We start from the raw sequence: 18,205 nt of genomic DNA, 5'->3' as shown, positions 1-18,205 counted from the left end.
GGTGATAATGTGCTGCTTAGCACCACACACAATCACCTGTTTACACACACAAACACACATAGAAAGGAGAGCTCACGCGAGACGCATTCAACGATGGATTGCGCACACGTCTTTACACACATCCTCTTGTTACAAGGGCACATTGACATGCATGCATGCATGCGCACACACGCACACACACTCCTTAGCAAGAGGAGCGTTGTGGAGCTACTTTACATGAAACCACATTTAAGAAAGAGAGAGAGCGGGGGTGGGGTTGATGGTGAGAGACATACAGTATAGTTAGTACTGTACAGAGCTTCACAAAGACTTGGGGGGAGGGGGTGGAAGACGAACAGGTTGATTCACATGTACAGTGTGTGACGGAGCTTAGTCACACACACACACTACATAATACCGTATGTAGTATATAATTTTTGATGTGTGATTTATATTCTATAGGTAAAAAGAAATTGTCTATGGATAGTTGTCCTTTTTAATCTTTACACAGCTAAAATCCAAAGTGTTCAACCTGTTAATTTCACTCTGAGATAGGCCTAGTAGTCTCACGTGGCCTCCCCTCTTCCGTTTCATATTTACTCTGACCATATATAGCTTGCTGCCTAGCAGAAATGGAAATTAGAAAATAAAATGTTAAGATATTTTAAAATGTATCTTCGTAAACGGAAATGACGAAGCCTACGTGTTCAGATTTTGAGAAGTGTAGTTTTGGAATAGTTGTCTGGCTATGCAAGACTACTGAGATAGTAAAAAGTATATATATATATATATATATATATATATATATATATATATATATATATTAGGGGTGGATATTGGCAAGAATCTCGCGATGCAATACGTATCACGATACTTGGGTCACGATGCAATAGTATCACGATGCAATAGTATCACGATATATTGCGAATCTTTGCGATACGATACTATGCGATATATCAGCTTTAACCTCACTCACTGAACCGTGGGAAGGGGAAGTAGCTACTATAATAAAGCGACCAGAGATTGCGTTAGACCGGAAATTGCCGGTTTTGACCGATTTATAATGACAAAGACCGGAAAATATAAACTTCGTCGGACATAAGGACCGATTGAAAATGACACGGCAGTTCACCGCAAATCTCTCTCTCTCTCTCTTTCTCAATGTCTCTCTCTCTCTCTCTCTCTCTCTCTCTCTCTCTCTCTCTCTCTCTCTCTCTCTCTCTCTCTCTCTCTCTCTCTCCCTCAGTCATCACTCTCACTCTCATATGCACGTCTGGTTGCACAAACACACAAGGGTTAAGTTACACTTTTTCCTGTTAATAATAACCTGTGTGAAATAAGCTGCATTGAGAGGTAAACGGGAGACACTTTATTGTGAAGGTAAGACAGGAAATGATAGTTGTTGCTGGGTAGACCTAGTTGTCGGTTTGTTATGTTGTCGCTAAGCTCTCTATGAGCTGCCTTGGTTGGAATATGAGCGTGCAGTTTAAGTTGTAGTACATGAATGGACAGTCAAAAATAAGTTGTATTATCAGAACTGTTTAGCCTACATTAATTTGCGAACGGGGGCGCTGGGGAGAGAAGACAGCAGTCCATTTCAGCGTCATGTTGCAATGCGCACTGTGAACCCATGGGAATTATGGAAGGCACGCAGGGGGCAACTACAACCCATATAAAACAAACTTTATACACTCGATTGAAGTTCTTTATGAGATGTTATGGAAACTGTACAAGATCACCACCAAAGCCTTTACAACCTTCCCAAAGTTGCATAATGCATGGACGCACTATCGTGACCAGACTGACCACTCGACCATACAAGTGAGTAGTCTATAATTGATTCCTTTCTGGCCAGATTAATCTATCAACCTATGAAACATTTGTGCAGACTCCACTTTCCGACTATTTCTCATTATTCTGTACATTGTTATGTGTTGAAAACATGATGCAACAGAAACAACTTGTTATGAAACCATGCAGTATGCGTGCAAATACACAGCCTCAGCCTGCGCGATTATAGTCCAATATAATTAATTCCCTTATGCAAGATGAAGCTGTATGTTTATTTGTACAGCCTACTACTCCTTTACATTCAATTCGTTCAGTCCCAACTATACAGCAGGACTTAAACTGTTGTTATTGGCTATGTTTTTGCACCTGCTTGTCATCCATGCATTAAACGTATTATGTCCGGTATTTTTATCAGATGTCCGATAAATTTTAATCATGCCGGTCACGGTGACCGGCTGTTAGAAATCCTAGCGCGACCTCTGAAAGCGACATCTAGAGGCAGTGGAGTGTCAGGACCGGACTTCTACCATTGGTTCCTATGCATGGGAACATATTTTATTTTCCTCAAAGTATCACGATACTACTGCCTGAAGTATCGATACAGTATTGGCAAATAAACTATCGCGATGTATTGCCATATCGATTATATTGCCCACCCCTAATATATATATATACACTGGTATCTGTACTTGGTTTCGGCACTTCGACACTAACTCTTGGGGAGCCCGGGATCGAACTGGGAGGGAAGTGGGAACCTCGCGATTTCCATCCAGCCGATCTGCCGGCCACTCTACCCCTGAGCCACTGCTGCCTCCGTTGTGCCAAGGACCGCCCATGCCTTCTTCTCACGCGCGCGCGCGCGCACACACACACACACACACACACACACACACACACACACACACACACACACACACACACACACACACACACACACACACACACACACACACACCTACACATTGAAACTAACTCAATTAGTCAATGAATCAGTTAACCGATAAATGTCAATTTATTTGCATAGCAAATGTATTTGTAAAGCCCTTTAGCACTGCTGCAGCCTCAAAGGGCTTTACGGGAAACAAACAACACCCCCTGTCCTCTTGAACAGCACATTTCATATAGATTATGCAGCACAATGTGCATAACGCTTATACAATCTGTAACTGCACTGCAGTTATGCACATTCCAGCACTACTTATGGAATATATTTTCATGCCCTACTTGTGCTCTGTATAATATTTGTTTATCATAAACCTGGTACGCTTGATCCTGGGACTCTGGTAGTTGCTATTCCTCTTAGGAAGAAATCTAAAATGTTTGAGGAAATTATGAATTATTTAAATGTTCTCTTTTCTGGCACAACACGGAGTCCGTGGCCAAATATACAGCATATCGATGGCCAAAACGCAAAATCTCCTATCTGAAAAATTCACTTTGTTGGGAAAATGAAAGAGAAAATGTGTGTTCAACATTAAAACCTAACTATTTCTAGTTACATGACATTTTTGGCAAAATGAGAGGCAGAACGATTTTGCAGACAGACTGACCATGTGCAGCATAGCCTGTTGTCCTCATTTCAAGTGATATCCAAAAATCATGAAATTTGCAGATAGGAGGTTTTGCGTTTGGCATTATGAATTTGGGGGTCCTTGGCACGAAAGATTTGAGAACCACTGGTTTAGTCCACTGAAGTCTACTGAGTAACACATTGCCGATTGCACTAATATAATTCCTGTGTATTATTATGGAATTAATTGTTATTTCATGTTGTTGTAATTCTTTGTGTAGTATGTACCTAATATTTGGCAACAGGGTTGGTCTAAGTTCAGAGTAAAAAAATTGTAATATTGATTTTGGTAATTTATATCATCAGTGTCTTTTGAGGTGTGTGTGTGTGTGTGTGTGTGTGTGTGTGTGTGTGTGTGTGTGTGTGTGTGTGTGTGTGTGTGTGTGTGTGTGTGTGTGTGTGTGTGTGTGTGTGTGTGTGTGTGTGTGTGTGTGTGTGTGTGTGTGTGTGTGTGTGTGTGTGTGTGTGTGTGTGTGTGTGTGATGTATTACCTTATGTCCCTCTGGATTAAGAGCGTCTGCTAAATGCCTAAATTGAAAAATGGAATGAACAACTTAAACCTCACCATCCGTATTGTTGGGAAAGCTTTCGCTGAAAATAGCCGAGTGACAAGCTCACACCTTGTCGATCTGCGATCTGTGAAAGCTTTCGCCACAATAACAGAAAACAGAAAAGAGACTGGTATAGAGCCCTGAGGGACTCCGGTCAACCATATAGGGTTTAAGTAGTTAAAATCGATGTGATCGTAGCTTTATGTCCTGCAGCTGTAGGGAATGGACTCCCACACGTCTCCCATGTCAAAAACCAAACACCTTCTCATCCAAGAGGGAGTCCCCCGTTGACCAGGGGAGATACTGGACTTAGAGGCTCAGGCATTTATTTTGCGTTAACGTACTCTACCGTACATATTGGTTCAAATGTTTTATTCATTAAAAATAAGTTCCGGATTGCAGCTTTAATATTGGTTTAGGTTTAGTCTTAAGGGGGTTCAGCATAATCCCCTCTCTCATCCCTCTACCCTCTATCTGTGCGGAAATGACTTGGGTTTAAAATAGTTGCGTTTTAATTATTTATTTTAAATTGCTGTTCAGTGTAGCGTAGTAGTCACCGTAGCGTAGTAGTCACCACACAAGTATTACTAGCTGTGAGAGAGAGAGTGTGATCAACAAGGTGCTCAATGGAGTGCTCAATTTTATCCTAGGATCAACTGGAACCAAAACCTGAAAGAGAGGAAAAAAATAACTGAGGAGAGGGCGTGAAATCAAAGAACTTTCATTATGGCACACTTGCCCTGATGAAGACCAGTGCTGGTCGATAACATTTTAGGCGATTGTATGCCCTCTCCTCTTTTGGGAGTGCTCGATCTTTTCTCAGTTGAGTACAAAGGACCCCAATGTACGTAAATAAGCCATAGTGCTTTCTTGGGTTTAAATCTAATAGTAGAACTTGTATCTGAACTGTACTGCCATGTGCTTTAGCAAACTGCTAATAAAGTATTCAATCAATCAATCAATCAATTCCTCTATTTTAGGGGTGCAGAGACTTTTTTGTGCTACTTTTAAAATCACAAGCTCAACATGATCTACCCACCCAAAAAGAAGGACCTGAGAGGGTTTTGGCATGCTACTGACTCTTGAAAACAAAGCATACCTTTTGGGCACCCCTGTAGGGCTGTCACGATATGACATTTTACATGACGATTAATTGTCACTCAAATAATTGGCGATTAACGATTTAATTGTGTTTTTGTCATTGACAATTACATTTCTGTTTGGTTTTTAGGCTTTGAAGTGGCACATGGCAGATATGACACAAAACCTAAATACATGAAGAAATTACTGACATAATTTGACAACTTACTACTTAAAAAATAACATTGATAGTGGAAATAGCCGATCTACAAGCTCACAACGCGTTGCGATGCGACGCGTTGTGAGCTTGTGGATCTGCTATTTCCACTATTTCTGTCATTTTTCAACATTCACGATTATGACAAAATAATCGTGATAATGTCAAATAATCACGATTAGACGATTATGTAATAATTGTGACAGCCCTAAGCATACCTTTTGGGCTCCCCTGCTCTTATTTCAATAGCAGTGTGGTGCCTGTAGTACTGTCTCAGTAAACCAGGGGGCAGTGTAGAACACTGCTCACAGTTGCCCCCTCTGGCTATAATTGCGTGTTCTCCGGGGACAGTTTTAGATGCCATCAGAACATCTAGACTGGTTAACAGTAATTAACGTGTGTGTGTGTGTGTGTGTGTGTGTGTGTGTGTGTGTGTGTGTGTGTGTGTGTGTGTGTGTGTGTGTGTGTGTGTGTGTGTGTGTGTGTGTGTGTGTGTGTGTGTGTGTGTGTGTGTGTGTGTGTGTGTGTGTGTGTGTGTGTGTGTGTGTGTGTGTGTGTGTGTGTGTTCTAGGGAGGAGGACTCTGAAGGGAACAGAGACATCTGCGGTGAGATCCTCCAGATGAAAGCACTGGAGAGACTCACTTCCACGGTAAGAGTGTTTGACTGTGTGTGTGTTGTTGGTAAGGGTGATTTAAGGTGACATTTGGCCTGAATACACACCCCAAACACCGGACATTTCCCTGGACGGAGCTTAGCAACCAATATTGTCTAATGTCCTGCTTTTGTAGGATTTTGAGTTGTCTTTTGTTTATTTGAATTTGAAGTAATATTCTTTTTGTTATATAGCTCAAAATAGATTTTTTGACATGCACCACATCTGTGTAAAGCAATGGAATGCAGGAAACAGTGGGTTTGGGCTGGAGTGTCTACTAATACACATTGGCCTGTGTGTGTGTGTGTGTGTGTGTGTGTGTGTGTGTGAGGGGCCATTAATATGTCCGTCCACGGACAAATGTGTCTGTGGAAAAGACTTGGTCTTGTCTGTGGCACATTTTATATATATATTTTTACACACCATTATAATGTTCTTATTTTACACTATGACATAGGAGTCCAACTTGTGCTAGAGGTTCTCAAATGTTTATATTCATGTAACTATGAGAGTGTGCAAATGGAATTTGGTTCCATTTGTCCACTCTCAGGGTTAGACCTGGTCATTCAAGGCTATCTCTTTATGTGTTTCTGGTAATATTATTGTCCACTCATTTTGTATGTCTGTGGCAAAAATTGAATTTTGACAAAAATGTCCACCACAAGCCAACCTGGCGATGACCCCTGGTTGGTGAGTTTGTCTTCCTGGGTGGGTCGGGGGAACTGTTTGGTGATTATACTTTCTTAGTGGTTTATGATACATAAAAGTGTCATGAGGAGGTTGCCCCTTTATGTGTGTGTGTGAGAGTGAGTCAGCAATGACATGATTTTTCTTCTTCTTTTCCAACAGGTACAAAGTGAGCTGGCAGCTGCCCTTGCCCGCAAGACTCGCAAAGCTTGTAAGTGTGGTTTATTTTGTGTGTGTTGGGACTTGGTAGTTTTTTCCACTAGCTGTCAGTCAGTCAGTCTGTCCGTCACGTCACACTTTTGCCCTACTCATATCTCTGCCACCGTTGGCCCTATCGATGCCAAACTTTGCACACACACTCCTTGGGTGGCAAATCACAACCTTCGATTTTTGCAAAACACATTTTTGGACACTGCTCCTACAGATTTTGCCTGAAAATCACGCAAAGCGGTACATAATATCTCTAAAGTCATGTCATTAACATGAATCTGTCCCATTTCCCATATTCCCTCCTGATTCGCTACGATTGCCTTCTAAAGTTTGTGTATGCGACGTGGCGGTCACTTATCTCCTGATTAGGGAGTCTTACTGGTTTCCCAGAGCTGTATATGTGTATGACTTTTCCTGTTTGTTTGTTTGCGTGTGAATTCTGGGCTGCAGTGTCAGAGCGGGACTGTGAGACGTCGGAGAACAGCCACCACCCAGAGCCTCGCTCACCCAGCGAGGAGAGCAGCCCGGTATGGCACACACACACACACGCACACGCACACACACATACACACACAACATTTAACATTGTTATTTGGTTATTGTGACTGTAGGTTGCAGTTTACTATCAGAACTGTCACAGCTTGTCCGTGTCTTTGGCTGGACTGGTAACGCCTGACACTGTGGTTCCCCTGACGCATCACTGTGACATCACTGTTTTATGCCCATATATGGAGATCCCTGATGTATGGAGTTCCCTGTTTGTAGAAGCAGCCACAAAGATATGGGCTGTCTTGGCCATCTGTGTTGGCCATATATGGATTCTGTTAGTGTGGTATGTGGCCAATGTGGCCTCCATATATGGGCATTGCCATATGAGGTCAGATGGCCAAGACATGGCGTGAAGGTCGCTTGTCGCCCTTAGGTGTCTTACTGGTTCTACTGTTAGACTGAAGATAGATTCCTGGTTTACCTACATGTATGATCCTAGAATAATATTGCCATGCATTTGATGTATTATCTTTGTGCTGCCCTTGTAAATCACTCTGGATTAAGCGTTTCTGCTAAATGCCTAAATTGTAATTTTAGATACACAATCTTGGGTAAACTCAACAGTGTTTTAGGATACAGATCACGGATACAGGAAGCATCATCTCCTCCATACTGTATGTGGCCAATTATCACAGACACTGAACAGAATTTAGCCAGTGCCTTAGCTTTTGGCAATCTGCAGGCCTCTCAATAATTTATGGACATCCAAAGGCTTCCAAAAAGGAACACATTCGTAACCAAGCTGTATAATAGCATCCGTAAGACACCTTGGTAAGGAATGTCTCTTCCAGATTGTACAACAACAACAACATCTGGTGCGCATGCATGTGCATATACCAAGAAAGAGAGGGCTGTGTTGGGTGGTTCTTCGGAGGTCACTGAGTTCAAGAGTGAGTGCGCGTGCGTGCGTTGCATTTGAGAAAAGGGGGTCACAACTCACAACCAGTGCAGTGGTGGGCTGTATGCTCTTGGCTCTGAGCTTCACACAGGCAAAAACTATTTTCTGTTCCTTCAATTATTCATTCTATCCATCTCAACAGAGATGAAAGAATCAGAGAAGAGGAGCAGAGCAAGAAAAAAAAAAGAAAAAAAGAAAACCAGTTGATAAGAGTTGATAGTACAGTGGAACTGCAACCCCCCCAACTGACCTCAGATCAGCCAGAGCTTTCTCTATCCTGACTCTCTCCTAAACTGTTTCCTTCACAGATATTATACTGTCTGTCTCTCCTACACTGTCTCCCTCTCAGATGTCCTACTGTCTGTCTCTACCCTCCCCGATATCATCATACTCTCTCTCTCCTACACTTTTCCCTCTCAGATGTCCTACTGTCTGTCTCTCCTACATTGTCTCCCTACCGTCTCCCTCTCAGCTTTCCTACTTGTTTCTCTCCTACAGTCCGTCCCTCTCATCTTTCCTACCGTTTGTCTCTGCTACACTCGTCTCCCTCTCATCTTTCCTACTGTTTGTCACCCGTACACTGTCTCCCTCTTAGCTATTCTGTTGATCTCTCCTTCTGTTTGTCTCAACAAAGACCTATTCAAAGGGGAGTCGAATGTACAGTACACTCTCCTTTTTTATTTTATAAAAGGACAGAAAGATGTTAGTAAAAATGTAATGGCAAGATGCACAACACTAAATGTTTTACAACTCCAGGGTCGTCCAGGTGGGTGTATTTGTCCTGTGAAAACTGGATAAGTGTCACTCTTCCCAGAGACAAAGTATAGTACCAGGAATAAAGGAGCCGAGGGTGGGGGTTTAAAAGAAACACATCTACAGTACGTGTTCTATGTCACTGAGCTTGGTGTGTCCACTGTGGAGAACAGGAAGTCCAGAACAGATGTACAGGAAGAAGCCAGGGACAGGGGACTGTGGCTCTGATTGTGGGTGTGTGTGTGTGTGTGTGTGTGTGTGTGTGTGTGTGTGTGTGTGTGTGTGTGTGTGTGTGTGTGTGTGTGTGTGTGTGTGTGTGTGTGTGTGTGTGTGTGTGTGTGTGTGTGTGTGTGTGTGTGTGTGTGTGTGTGTGTGTGTGTGTGGCTAGTTTAACAGATAAGAGTTGTTTTCGGTGCTGTTTTGCTAGTAAACAATGTACAGCGTGGGACTTTGTCAGAGAGTGTGTGTGTACCTCTAGCAGAGCAGGGCAACGTGGGATAGTTGAGCCTACAGGAAAGGGTACCAAACTCCCATCCAATCAAAACACGGTTCTCTCTCTCTCTCTTCCAAGGAAAACAAATACACTGTTCTGCCACAGATGATAGAATCGCACTACACACATTACACACACACACACACACACACACACACACACACACACACACACACACACACACACACACACACACACACACACAAATAGGGATGTTTGATATTGTCTATCTAACTAAGTAATTCGATTTGTTTTTTACCTTCCATCAGTAATTATTTCTCTCAGTCTTTGTCTCTTTCTCTTTAAATTGTGTTATTCTCTCTTTCATTTTCTCTCCTTCACTATTTGGCGGGACTTTCCCTACAGTATTCCTCCTATTCCCTGTATCCCTTCTATTTCTCTCACACATTCTCTGTCCCTCTCTCTTTCACTTTCTCTCTTTCTTTCTTTTTCTTTCTCTCTCTCTCTCTCTCTCTCTCTCTCTCTCTTACGCTCTCTCTCTCTCACACACACACACACACACACACACACACACACACACACACACACACACACACACACACACACACACACACACCCTCTCTTTAGCCCGGGCTTAGAGGAAAGTTAACACACTCCAGAGTCCTGACTACAGTCATAGGGGGTGGAGACTCTCACATACTTTCTGGAGCAGATCTTCTCAGTGAGTAGTCAGCCAGAGAAAGAGACACACACACAGACAGACAGAGAGGGGAACAGATACGTATAATTAAACCCTGTCACAGATAGATTGAATCAGCGAGGACACCTGTAAGACCAGAAAGAGCTTGGGAGGCAGAGGAGAGAGGATTATCACTCCTCAACACGTCTTACATGCACAGAGACGGAGGTTCTGAGACCATTGGACCCAAAGCTGAAGAGTGTATGCGTGTCCATCCATCCATCTTCAACCGGGGGTAATAGTTCTAGCAAAGAGCTCCAGACTTCCCTTTCCAGATCAACATTAGCAACTTCCATTTCCTCTTGTGGGATCCCGAGGCGTTCCAATCCAAGGCCAGTGTAGAGATATACAGTAATCCCCCCATCTGGTCCTTGGTGTCTGCCAGGGGCTCTCCTCCTCCCAGTGTGGACGTGCGGGGAGGACCTCCCTGTAGGGAGACGCTCGGGAGGCATCCGCACTGCATGCCCCGCGCCACCTATATGCTGGCCCCTCTCCAAGTGAAGGAGCAGCAGGTCCTACTCGCGGAAGACTGAACTTCTCACCCTATATATGCGTGTGTCTGCGTGTTTCTTGGTGAGCTGAGCTGCTACAACGCAACTCCCTTATCACACACGTACACTTGGGACACCCCTTACACACACACACACATTCATCTAAAACCTAACCACTACCTGGAGTACTTGTGAGCACCTGGACATACTGTTTTGGGTGCACTGACCATCATGTCGTGGGACTGCGGGCTGAGGTTGGTGTTCTCTCTGCCTCCTGCGTTGCAGCTGGGCGGGGTGTGCGGCGGTGGCGGCGGCGGTGGAGGTTTGGTGGGAGGAGGAGGCATGGTGAGGAGTGTGTCGTGCGGCCGTGAGGAGCTGACCAGCAGGCTGGGTCTGGAGGCCGTGCAGCGGCTGGCCAAGGACGGCTGCCGCCTGCTGCAGAACCACAACTACCGGCTGCCCGACCGCCAACACACGGTGCGTGTCATTATACAGTACATATATACACCAGTGGTTCTCTAACTTTTGCAAGTCAGGGACCCGCCATCTGAAAAGGTTTTGTGCCAGGAAACCCCAGAAGCAAAGATTTGTGTTAAAAGGAATTGGACTAAAAAATATATATATGTTCAAAGATTTGCTAAACTATTATTTTTCAAAAATCTACAAGCTCATAGTGAGGCACGAAGTGATGCGCTGTGAACTTGTATATTTGCCAAAGTATAAAATATGGTTAAATTGGTTAAAATGATTGTGATGCAATGCAAACTACTTTTGCTGGGGACCCCCTGGAACCCCCTCAAGGACTCCTGGGCCTCCGGACCACCAGTTTGAGAACCACTGTCTGACATAATACACAGTCAAATCCTGCTGGACCCCTGAGGGTCCATTGTGAGAGTAATGATGCTGTTGTCATTATGTGTTACGTGGTGTTGTCATTGTGTTTTCATTTATTGTGTGGGAAAATTGCTTTCCCCCCATTTGGCTTTTTCACATTTTTGGCTTTTGTATGTATTCATCTATTTTAAATTTTCTGTTCACAAAGCTTGCTTCAAAACGTCTTCTCATTACAAAATGCATGTCCTCGTTTACAAAACAGCAGAACAACACAGTGGGGGGTGCCTGCCTGCTGGTGCCCTCCTGGTGAGAGTCATGGAGTTTGAATCTGACTCCTGACTAATCCTGTCTCTGCATTCGACTTTTTAAATCAGAAAAAAAGTGCCACCAGACCATGCTAATGAACTGCACTTAAAAAATATGTTTTTATTACCTTTTCCGACTTTTCCAGTCGTATCACTTATTACATATGTGCATTATATTGTGCATTTTAAAATGCGCTAGAGTTTTATAACATGGATTTCCCAATAAGGATTGAAATGACTGCGTTGTTTAATAACCTTTTCTTTTCTGATAGTCGTATCGCTAGTCTAGAAATGGCGTCATATATATGTGGTGGTCAGTTTGAAAACACGCTGGCTAGAGTTGTATAACATGGACTGAAATGACCGCGTTGGTTTTAATCAGTGTTTTTGTGCAGCGGAAGGGAAGGGTGGACGGAGAGGTTGTGTCTGCACTCAGAGTCAGAGAGGATAATACTGGGTGGTGCCCACGTCAGCATGTGGCATTGTGCATCGTCATGGCTGGCGTCAGCATCTGCTGGCTCAGTCAGTCAGTCAGGTGGACACAGGCACATGTAACATGTCGTTGCTGTTCGGCCAAAAAACCTCTCATCTCCATATTCTACTAACTTTTTGTGTTTTTTGATAAATCAACGCCCTAACTGCAGCGCCGCATGAAAGCATCAGAAGTATTGCAGATCCGCAAGCTTGAAACACTTTGAGCTTGTAGATCTGCTACTTTAGCTTTTTTCAAATTTGAATCCTCAAAAGTAACAGTTTTTGGATATATGAGGTTTCCACGCGATGGAGATGATATGTACTGTACATGTACACGTGGGTCAGAAGGAGTGTTAAACCTGCATTGTAATCGCTGTCAGCATTAGCAATGCTTTACAGGCACACCAAGAGGTCTATACATCATACATGACTATCTTTTGTGTCAATAAACATACAGTACATACGTATGTATGTACATGCATGTGTGTGTAATGAGTGCATACACGCGTGTTTGTGTGTGTAATGAGTGCAGTGGTGTTTTTGAAGCGTTGCACCGTTTAATCCCATATGCAATCCATGCGAGGGCAGGAAACGAAGCCAATGCACCCTGTCTTATCTCATAATTCTGCGTGTGTTTGTGCTGTGTGCGTGTGCGCGCACAAGCGTGTTATGTGAGTGGCACCCAGACTTGAACACGACTCCACTCCACTCATACGTGAATGATGTCGCTATGGAAACAACCTGCAGGAGCTTTTTTTTGCCGAGTTTGTCCGTCACTACATCGCCATGACAACCAAAAAAGAATATAAAATCTGAGGAGAGAGAGAGACAGAGAGCTCCTTGAAGTGAATTGTAGCCTGGCTTGCTGAACCCGGTCTGCATTCAATGTCGTCTCTGTCGGAGGGTGGAAACCTCACGTGTCCCCAACTGTCACTTTTCAGGATTCAAATTAAAAAGCATCAAAAGTAGCAGATCTACAAGCTCAAAATGTGTAGATCTGCTACTTTTGATGCTGTAGTGTGACACTGTAGCATGATCTAGAAGGGCATTTAAGAAATGTTTAGGTACAGCATCGATATATTAAAACATATTTATATATATATCATAAAATCAACACATACATTATAACAATATTAAGTCAATTGACCATGTATGCGGTATTTCATACTTTGTTGCACAGTGTGTCGTGCAATAATCGTGATAAAAAAGCAGGTGTGCAAGCTCAGTTTGCACGTCTGTTTTTTTACCCCCCACTTCATCCCACTGGTACCCAGAGGTCCATTACTTTAACTAATATGCGTGTGTATGTAAATTGTAATTGTAAAGAGAAATCTAAAGCACTTATCTTGGCAGATTTCTGACCCAATTCCCATTGTTGTGATGTGAGATCTGTAATATAGTCTTCTCTTTGCGTAGTCAAAAACTTTGTTTGACATAATGGGGCTAACATTCTGCGTATCCTATGACGTGAAACGGTGCACTTTGCTGGGAAATACACAATGTTTTTTTGCTGGGATAATCCCAACATCCCACCAACAATAAATCAGATTTCGATTGAAAATCTGTGACGTTTTTGCTTTTCTTTAACTACTACATGGTTGACCGGGGTCCCTCAGGGCTCTATACTAATATATTTTCTGTTTTCTGCTATTGTGGGTAAGGCTTTTGCTGAAAATAGCTGATCGCTATGCAACGCGTTATGAGCTTGTCGATCTGCTATTTTCAGCAAAAGCCTCATCACAAGATCACACATGCGCGCGCGTACACACGCACATGCACACACACACAATGAGATAATTCAACAATTAAGCACTGTGTGCTGTATGTGGAGCCAGGGTTTGTGACCTAAAAGCATTGTTTCTTTTTTATCATTACTTCCAGGAATCGGGCCCAGATCTATCACAACATAGATATGGTGGCTCAGTTACACACACACACACACACACACACACACACACACACACACACACACACACACACACACACACACACACACACACACTCTGGTAGGAACAGGAAGGGAACAGTGAGTGCTTCCTTTTAAGCTTTCTATGAGAACCACCTTTCCTCTATAAACTACGTCATCTAGTGTGTGTGTGTGTGTGTGTGTGTGTGTGTGTGTGTGTGTGTGTGTGTGTGTGTGTGTGTGTGTGTGTGTGTGTGTGTGTGTGTGTGTGTGTGTGTGTGTGTGTGTGTGTGTGTGTGTGTGTGTGTGTGTGTGTGTGTGTGACTGTGTCAGTGTATCATCTGAAGGTTATAGTATACTGTAGGTCTGTCTGCATGTTCCCTGTGTTGTCCATATTGATTTTCATAAATGAGAGACGAGGCAAACAAAACCTGTTTCAGAGAGAGAGAGGGAGAGAGATTAAAGTTCTCAGTCACCACGACTGATTTCAGTCGTTTGGATTCCATAGAAGCCAGCAGCCTTCTGTCTTCTATGGAAAATAGAGGTCCTAAGCCGTCAATGCGTCATGTCTTGTAGATAAGACTATTTCCAATTATTTTAAGATTGGAGCATTTGAAGTGGTCAAACTGGGAATATGTTCAGAAGCATCTTTCATAAAATCTTAAATGTTCTCGCTATTTCTGTATAAAAGCAAAAGGTTAAAGCCTCAGTCTGTGATTTCTTCACTTGGTTGGCACTATGTAGAACAGCAGCAAGTCATATTACCAAAACATAATATTCCATGTTGTGTTAATTGTTTATGAATCGGCTCTAGTGTGTGGGGCTGCTTTCTTTCACACTGTTTCACAAATCGCACATTAGGACTGGCCATACACACATTTTCAGTTGTGAGCGTTTAGAGAGAGAGAGAGAGAGAGAGAGAGAGAGAGGTGAAGGATAGGTTAGGAGAGAGAGAGGAGAGGAGGTGTAGGCTGATGAGTTCCTGGTGGAGACAATAGGGAAGGAAGTTGCAGACAGACACACCTGTTATTCGATCAACGGATGACCTTAAAACACCAGCTTCACTCTCTCTCTCTCTTCTCTCTGCACCTCTCTCACCCTTTGTCTCTCTTCCTCTGTCTGTCTTTCTTTCCTTCTTCTTTCCAGCGCCCTTCACCCAGTCCCCCCCACCCCTCCCAGTTCTACCTCAGTGCGTTTCTGTGATGTTCTGTCTCTCTCTCTCTCTCTCTCTCTCTCTCTCTCTCTCTCTCTCTCTCTCTCTCTCTCTCTCTCTCTCTCTCTCTCTCTCTCTCTCTCTCTCTCTCTCTCTCTCTCTACATAACTGTCTGGCCCCTCTCCTCCTCCTCTTCTCCTCAGCATGTCAGCTGTCTAGTTTTGTATATTTGTCCTTCATACTTTTCACTCAGCCTAGCTAAGTTGTTCTTTGGAGGTGATTTGTGTGTGTGGGTGAGCTGTGTGCATGTGTGTGTATGTTAGTATGCAGAAATTAGAATGGAACTATGCAACTTTGTTTTTATGAATTTTGTACAACCTGTATGGTGGTGTATGCAATATAACTTGAATTGATGTGGTTGTATTTTGTCTCCCTGATCTTCTATTGAGACTTGATAAATGTCTCACCTAGACACAGGATCTGACAAGAACTTTGACCTGATGGTCAAGATTTCAAGCACATGGCAATAAACAGGCTTTAGATCTGGCGTTGAAGAGGAAAGTTACATTGTGCAGCTCTCAGTATTTCAAGCAGACTTTTGTGTGTGTGTGTGTATGTAGATAGATAGATACCCTTATTATTCCAAGGGGGGAAATCAGTCGAGGCAGCACCACAGATTAAGGAAATGTACAAAGTTACAGAGAAGTATGAAAATATATATATTTTTACAGTGTACAGTAAAGAGTAAGTTACATCAAAGAAAGGGAACAAAGACTACTTAAAAAAGCAAATAGCAATATTTAAGCACAACTATCAATACTGTGCCAAACAAAAGTGTCCATAACAGTTGCTAGTCAGTGCTACAAGTATCTCTTTGCCTTGTCAAACACAAGCAAAATACTCAATACTACTAACACAACCTAATAGTGCAGAGCCAAACCTATGTGTGTGAGTGTATATACTGTAAGTAGTAGGTCTATAGTATATATAGTGTATATTAGTATACTATGTATGTTTTTGCATGTGTGAGTGGATATTATGTCTCTACATGTCTACACACTGTGCTGCATACACATTGTGCGTGTGTACATTCGCACATACGTGCGTGTGCGTGCGTGTGTTAGTGGCTGGCTCCTGGCTGCCCTCCGTGGCTGAGAGTTTGTTTTTGTTGGATTCAGTAGAAAGCAGTCTGTGTTGTCGGCCAGATCAGTTTGTAAGCATGTCCCAGGACTGCTGCTGCTGTTTCTGCTGCTAAGCGAGGTGTTTTTACAATGGCTGTGGTGGCCATAGGTTACATAATAATGTTGTTATCGCTTCAGGATCACTGGAGCAAGAGAGGAGTCTGTATGGGCCGCAGGAGACCAGCCCAGGGCTGAGAAAAGGCCAAAGCATGGTTGTCCAAACGCTAACTGCTATTGACTTCAGTGAGCAAGATGAAAGCATCCCCCCCCACCCCCCACACCCACACATTCACTGTAAAATCCTTAGGGTTAATTTAACGCGAGTAAGCCTTGCCGTGTTTCTGTAGCGTGAGGCAGCTTGTTGTACAAGTACACCCCCTGGCCTGGACATGACGCTAGTAGGTTGCATCCAACCAGTGATGCTGAGTGCCAAGCAGGGAGGCTTGAGTCCCAGTTTTTATAACCTTTGGTACAACCCGCCCGGAGATCAAACCCTGACTTCCCAGTCTCGGGGTGGACACTCTAAACACAAGGCCACTGAGCCGGTATAAAGCCGAGTGTATAAATTAAACCCAATTTGGTTCCATTTTTACTCCCTGAGAGTTACACATCAATAAATGAACACATACATTTGATTGTATACTGTATATGAATACAGCTTATATGATTCTTTAAACAAACCCACGTGGTTCTGTTTATAGAATTCTTATGGATCATTATTGCAAACTGAAACACATCAGTTTCATATAGAATCGCTTACTGTTGAGGGCATTTGTCTTGGTTCACTGACAGGGCGCTAAGTCACAAAGAACTCCTCCTCGTAAATCTCATTCTCAAAAAAATAAAAGGTAATTGAAGGGTTGTCCTGCTGACTCAGACAACAGATCAGGTTGCTGATGTGTCACACGTAAAGAAGGCCCCTTTCTCTGCCCTCTGGTTATACACTACAGTATCTCCACACTTCTCTAACGTGAGAAGGACATGTGCCAAAATAACTTCTGTCCTGCTCCTGTGCACCTGGCACTTGCCTGTTCAAGGTTCAAGGTTTGTCGTTCCATCTTGTGTACAGATACATTTAAGATATAATTATTTTGTTCTCGTTTGCCCCAGACATTGTAGCAGAAATACAACAACAAGGTCAAGGAAATAATCAGGGAATCAAAGAATTCTGTTGTTTTTCTGTTGGTCCCGGCGCTTAAGGTGCGTGAAGGTTAGGTGGGACAGTGGGACATTGTGCAAGGATCTTACTCCTACGTACGAACGTGTATCTGTGAGAGTGTCCTTGACATTGATAACACCCAGGCTTTCTCTGACCTAAGATAGGCTCTCAAGGGCGTGGGTGTGCATCGCCTTCCTCTAAACTCGGATAGAAAAATATCGGTGGCGACGCTCTAGATAAGTGACTTTGTTTTGTTTTGAGCACTTTCACACACAGTCGTCATTGTTGGACGACGTGCGGCGGGTTGGGCGTTTACTAATACGCCAGCGTTTGCTCGCATGTGTGTGTGTGGGTGATCTTTAGCGGCTTGGGGTCAACATCCTCATTTAGCGTGACTCAGAGCAGGAGTGAAGCCTAACCTCGGCCACGGTGGTTTTCTCTCTTCCGCGAGGAAGACCGCAGCGTGGCTGACACCTCAGAGAGAGACAGAGGAGAGAGGGACAGACTGACCTCATTCCCTCTCCAACACCTGGACCACCTCAGAGAGAGACAGAGGAGAGAGGGACAGTCT

General features: G+C 43.4%; 1 protein-coding gene across 1 annotated transcript in view; it reads left to right on the top strand.

Annotated features, from left to right (window-relative positions):
- Window positions 1-18,205, top strand: part of rapgef5a (Rap guanine nucleotide exchange factor (GEF) 5a) — an 86,494-nt gene that overhangs the window by 36,477 nt on the left and 31,812 nt on the right. The window contains exons 6-9 of the mRNA XM_080734546.1: window positions 5,760-5,838; window positions 6,691-6,739; window positions 7,189-7,265; window positions 10,908-11,099. Of these exons, the coding sequence (XP_080590672.1) occupies window positions 5,760-5,838; window positions 6,691-6,739; window positions 7,189-7,265; window positions 10,908-11,099 (397 nt within the window). The remainder of the gene's footprint in view (window positions 1-5,759; window positions 5,839-6,690; window positions 6,740-7,188; window positions 7,266-10,907; window positions 11,100-18,205) is intronic.

The sequence above is a fragment of the Nannobrachium achirus genome (assembly GCF_963921795.1).
Source record: "Nannobrachium achirus genome assembly, chromosome: 10".
Lineage (NCBI taxonomy): Eukaryota > Metazoa > Chordata > Actinopteri > Myctophiformes > Myctophidae > Nannobrachium > Nannobrachium achirus.
Note: the sequence above shows the minus strand (reverse complement) of the source record. Positions and strands in the feature narration are given on the sequence as shown.